This window comes from Macrobrachium nipponense, chromosome 26, assembly GCF_015104395.2.
Source record: "Macrobrachium nipponense isolate FS-2020 chromosome 26, ASM1510439v2, whole genome shotgun sequence".
Classification (NCBI taxonomy): Eukaryota; Metazoa; Arthropoda; class Malacostraca; order Decapoda; family Palaemonidae; genus Macrobrachium; species Macrobrachium nipponense.
In genome coordinates this window covers 76,240,871-76,246,870 of record NC_087215.1, presented here as the reverse complement: position 1 = coordinate 76,246,870, position 6,000 = coordinate 76,240,871, and the positions used below count along the sequence as shown (strand labels likewise).

The 6,000-nt window shown below is 38.7% G+C and overlaps 1 protein-coding gene across 1 annotated transcript; it reads left to right on the top strand.

Annotated features, from left to right (window-relative positions):
- Positions 1-2,832: 2,832 nt before the first annotated feature.
- On the top strand, positions 2,833-3,084 carry LOC135199738 (secreted acidic protein 2-like). Its single transcript, XM_064227895.1, has one exon. The coding sequence runs from the start codon at positions 2,833-2,835 to the stop codon at positions 3,082-3,084; it is 252 nt and encodes an 83-aa protein (XP_064083965.1).
- The last annotated feature ends 2,916 nt before the right edge of the window (positions 3,085-6,000 follow it).

Sequence of the window (6,000 nt, the reverse complement as noted above, 5' to 3'; positions counted from 1 at the left end):
AGAGAGGGGAGAGTTAAAGAAGGAAACTGAAGGAATGATAACAGCGGCACAAGATCAGGCCCTAAGAACCAGATATGTTCAAAGTACGATAGACGGAAATAACATCTCTCCCATATGTAGGAAGTGCAATACGAAAAATGAAACCATAAACCACATAGCAAGTGAATGCCCGGCACTTGCACAGAACCAGTACAAAAAGAGGCATGATTCAGTGGCAAAAGCCCTCCACTGGAGCCTGTGCAAGAAACATCAGCTACCTTGCAAGTATAAGTGGTACGAGCACCAACCTGAAGGAGTGATAGAAAACGATCAGGCAAAGATCCTCTGGGACTATGGTATCAGAACGGATAGGGTGATACGTGCAAACCAGACCAGACGTGACGTTGATTGACAAAGTCAAGAAGAAAGTATCACTCATTGATGTCGCAATACCATGGGACACCAGAGTTGAAGAGAATAGAGGGAAAAAAATGGATAGTATCAAGATCTGAAAATAGAAATAAGAAGGATATGGGATATGCCAGTGGAAATCGTACCCATAATCATAGGAGCACTAGGCACAATCCCAAGATCCCTGAAAAGGAATCTAGTAAAACTAGAGGCTGAAGTAGCTCCAGGACTCATGCAGAAGAGTGTGATCCTAGAAACGGCACACATAGTAAGAAAAGTGATGGACTCCTAAGGAGGCAGGATGCAACCCGGAACCCCACACTATAAACTACCACCCAGTCGAATTGGAGGACTGTGATAGAGCAAAAAAAAAAAAATAATAATAATAATAATAAGCAGGAAATTCAAAGGACTTTTTTTAGAGTCAAATTTTGGCTGAAAAGTCAATACAGAGTTGTGCTACATCCATTTTTCGGTTCGAATTATCGAGGTTAATATGCAATTATCCCGACACTGGCGGGCAGCGATCTCTCTCTCTCTCTCGTTAAGAAGGAAGTCTTGGCACTAGAATATAATGCAAAATTCCTTTTAAATGGCTGCCATTAGTTTATTTAAACAAGAAGCCGTTGCTGCAACCTATGTAGGCCTATGTCGACTTCAAAACCGATGTAGAGTTTGAAAACACTTTGATGATCTTCTATTTTGAGAAGCACTCAAAAGAGAATGTCTTTAAAATTAAAACTGTCCAAATCCTATTGTCAAATTAAGAAGAGAGAGAGAGATAGAGAGAGAGAGAGAGAGAGAGAGAGAGAGAGAGAGAGAGAGAGAACCCACGATATATGAATTGAGCTGTAAAAGTTGTGTTCTATTTGGTTTTCGGTTTCAATGAACTATATTTATACAAAACTTGAATAAACAATTTTTGAGGAGGGTCGTTGGTATCGCGATAATAATTAATATATGTTATTCTTATATAGGTAATATTCGTTAGAAATATTATTAAAATAATATCGGCAGTTAATGTTTCACATAACGGGGTTTATAGTACATGTTTCCGACTCCCCCCAACCCCCCCTCCCCCGACCTCAGACACCCCAGGGCTGAATATAACTTTTCCTCTCAATTATGCATGAATTCGTGAATTATTCCTCATTCTCTTTACATCCTCATTCAGACAGAAGGATAATGACAGCGACTGCAAGACGAACACTGACCTGTAAGAAGAACTAAATAGATCTAGGTTTGGAAACTTTCCTGTTGCCCTGTAGTGGGTATCGCTTACAGTATGCCTTGTGGGTAGTGCTTCAGACGGTAGTAAATCAGTGACCCATGAGTAAGATGAAGTGCTGAAGGTTACAGGAGGACTGTTGTGGACTACAGGACTGCAAACCACCTAACAGGACAAAGACAGAGAGAGAGAGAGTCAAGTTAGACTGGTTGGAGGTTGTATGACGTCATCGGGAGGGCTTTGTGTGGCTATATTATATACATTCCATATACTATATGCCAGTTGTTTACTTACTGATTGATTAAGAAGCTTTTTATATCCTCACAGGTTATATTTACATAGACGGGGGAGCCTTTTTCTTAGTCACTCAGGAAGACAGACTTTGGTTGCTCTTATTTTCATAATATAACACGCAAACACATCCATTATGAAGTATGTATGCAACTGTGTATTATTTATCCTATGTATGGAAAAAATAGTACGTGTGTATATCATAAAAAGGACAATTCTTGGAAATACGTGATAGAAAAATCCCACCATGAAACATGGAAAAGCAAGAACGACCAAATGGACACATCACAGTGTACGAAGACGTCTTATCTAGCAATGAAGTCTTTGTGATTTTGCACAATGATATGACGTCCTTCAATAAACGATAGTGACAATCAATTACTCTTTAGTGCTCATGAAAAGCAAAGCACCAATGTAATGCAATTTGTGAAACCAAAATGAAGGAATATTTCTAAAGACATCTGCAAGTCTGGAGAAGTCTTAGTCTGAATGAACATGCCTCCGTTGTTGTGGGGGGGGGGGGGGGGGGGGTGAATTTTCAGTTAACGTCACTTACCTTCTTCGCCGGTTCCGCTACGTCGTTCAATAAATGTCCCTTAACCTGTAAGATGTCCTCCTTATCCCTTACAAAACTCCCAGGAGGAAGGGGAGGAGGTCCACTGTAGGCATTACTGAAGGTTCTTTGCAGTGTCCCTTCCATGGCCCCCTATAGCTTCAACCCTTTCATTCCTTTTACTGCCCCTCCGTTCATTTTGTCTCCCTTCCATCTTGATATCCTGAACCCTCTCTAAACAATTGATGGGCTGGTTCCCCCTCCCCTCCTCTCTCTCTCTCTCTCTCTCTCTCTCTCTCTCTCTCTCTCTCTCTCTCTCTCCGAATGAGAAAAAATAGAGGTCATCTTTAGCTGGATGGATGTTAATACAATGGTGATAAGTGATGATGTTGGTGGTGATGATGAGAGTGATGATGATGATGGTGATGGTGATGAGAGTGATGATGATGGTAATGCTTGTGGTGATGACGATGATGGCGATTCTGATGATGATCGTGGTGGTGATGAGAGTAATGATTATGATGGTAATGGGGTTGGTGGCGAAGAGAGTGATGATGATGATTATGGTGATGATGACGATGGCGGTGATTGTGATGATGATGATAGTTTTGGTAAATTTTGACTAAAGTAGTAAAATCCACAGATATTATACCAAAAATGTATGATGTTATAGGACCCTTAGGTTCCAACCTGGGAAGAAATTCCCGAGGGTCGATCGATCGATCGATCGATCGATCGAGAGAGAGAGAGAGAGAGAGAGAGAGAGAGAGAGAGAGAGAGAGAGAGAGAAAGAAACCCTCTCACCATGTCGTTAAGGTGGTCCCAAAATGAGGGGGAATTTTTTTAGGAGTTTTTCATCTGGATGCAATAGGTAACCTTAATTTTTCACTTCGTTATCGATATCTGGATGAAATATTTCGATAATGATGTGTCTGAACACAGAACGAGTCGTAGTAGATGTCACACGGCCACTATCTAGGCAGGATGTCCTGTCCGGGAGACCAAACGCCACACACACACACACACACACACACTACTTTTTGACAATAGCAGAGAGAGAGAGAGAGAGAGAGATAGTAGCATCAAGGGCTGGTCTGTTGTTCCATATGGATAGGATTATTCGTCTACTTAATAATATGATAATAATACTATAATAGTAATAATAATAATAATAATAATAGTAATAATATTAATGATAATGAACAGTTGTTCCAGAGTTATAGAAGCGAGCGAAGATGAGGGCTGGAGGAGGTTATCTCCTCGAAGGGGAATCCTGATCAGGAGTCAAGGGACGATAAGGGAAAAGCCCCTTGATACAGGCGAAGGGTCGAGGAGGCGAGGGCCAAGTCGACAAACGCTGCTACTTTCTCCTCCGCAGGATTTTATTCTTGTGTGTGTGTGTGTGTTTCTTCTCCCTGCAGGATTCCTACTCACCCTTTCTGCTTATCATCAGGGCGAGGTCGCGAATGGACGTTCACAGATGATATGCATTTCCTATCTGTGTGTGTGTGTGTGTGTCTCTCTCTTTCTTTCTTTCTTTCTCATCACAATATGGTAAGTATAAATATATATATATATATATATATATATATATATATATATATATATATATATATATATATATATACATATTTTAGGGCTGTTGCTTTGCATAATAAGGCGCCCTATGAGGTAATGTTAGACTTGCGATAATCTTACGCTAAGTCGGTTGGTATTGCACTTCCATATTCATGGGAGTGTCTTAGGGTTTGTAGATCACTTACGAAGTCGGTATTATCTTCTTGGTTATGACGACGATGTGTTAAACTCATGATGATTCGGCAATGATGTGAGGATCTAGTAGAAACCACGAAGTACAAAAATACTTATATTCTCTGAATTTACATGGTGAAGATCAGGTATGATTGTACAAGTCTTCTAATGATGATAGCTTGATCGCTTCTGCCAATGATGATGGCTAATTCTATTCTCTCTACATGATAAAGCTTAGGTAAAGAGATACAGGTCTTCTAATGACGATAGCTAACTCTATTCTGCTCTACTACCATCTCGGTTACCAGTCATAAAGGAACAGACAGTAGCTCGAACATATGAACATACATACAATGACATAGTTACATACGAACATACAATCAGATGACAGTTACTAATCACGTAGGCCGCTTGAGCTATAGGTCACGGTGTTTGTCTCAAGCAGGAAGCTTGGACTAAAGTTTATAAACAATTGAATGACTACAGGTGACGGCATGTTATCTTAGCCTACTTTTATTGTATACGTCATCTTTAGCGTCTCTAGTCTGATCACATTCCTGCAAGCAATCTGGTTGACCTCTTTAGTTTTAGTCTTTTATATATATGGACTAACATTCCATATTTTTATTATGTAATCATTACATATATATATATATATATATATATATATATATATATATATATATATATATATGTATGTATGTATACCGTATATTCCCGCGTATAAGACGAACTTTAAATCCGAAAATTTCCCCCTAAAAATTAGGGTCGTCTTATACTGCAATACTAAAGATCAACCCTTGAATTCTTAAGATGCGTATCCGTAGGCTAGCCTTGGCCTCCGTGCTATAGCCTAACCACCAACATACATAAAGATTCACCTTATGAAATAAATTGATGATAAAGGTAATAAAATCATTTCACCTATATATTATTGGCATATCTTCATAACAAATCGCCTATTTGAGGAATAATTCGAAATCAATGAAAGAAACTTTCATCTATGCGATGCCAGCTGAGAAAATGTAAACATCGAGTTGCGGTTGCGTTGACAGCAACCTTTATTTTTCGGTAACCTTTAAGAAATTTCAATAGTAGTGTCATTACAGTAGTAAATATTTATGACAACATAATATTAATTTTTCATTAAAGTTTTATCATACATATCACAAGATTGATCGCAATCATGTACCACAATCTTAAAGATTCCAGTCTGGTTCTGGCGAGTCGACTTCGACTTCGTCGTCGATCTTCAAATCATCTTCGGTACCGTTCATAGCATTTTTAAAAATATTTTTATGACTACATTTTCACGTTTCCCCCCGTGCTTTTATGATAAACGCAGCGAACATCAAGTGAGGCAGCACGCAAAGCTGTTTGTAATTCAAAACTGTAGCTGTTTCAAACAATTTAGGCATATGAACGATGATTGTGTACAATTATTAGCGGTTGTTTGAGAATGGAGACGAAACGAAAACAAAACAATGGTTTCCCTTTACCGCGACCTTCTTTATGAAAAACATATAGACTCGGCTTTGTTAAACCCAACTTTGTTTATTTACGAAAGGAGTCTATGTATCTCTGAATTAAGTTCCATTCAGCAACTGAAGACAGTGATGATATCGGTAAAACGCGATCAGCTGAGACTGTAAACAAACCTAGAATGCAAATGGCGCTTCATCGTTTTGTTCTTATGATGTAATACAATAATACATGTAATATGATTACAGTAAAACATGTTTTATTTAAATTATCATTATTCTCAATACAACTATTATTCGACTTT

What these genes read in the sequence shown, in the direction of transcription:
- LOC135199738 (XM_064227895.1), top strand. Translation starts at nt 2,833, where the DNA reads ATGGTGATAAGTGATGATGTTGGTGGTGATGATGAGAGTGATGATGAT.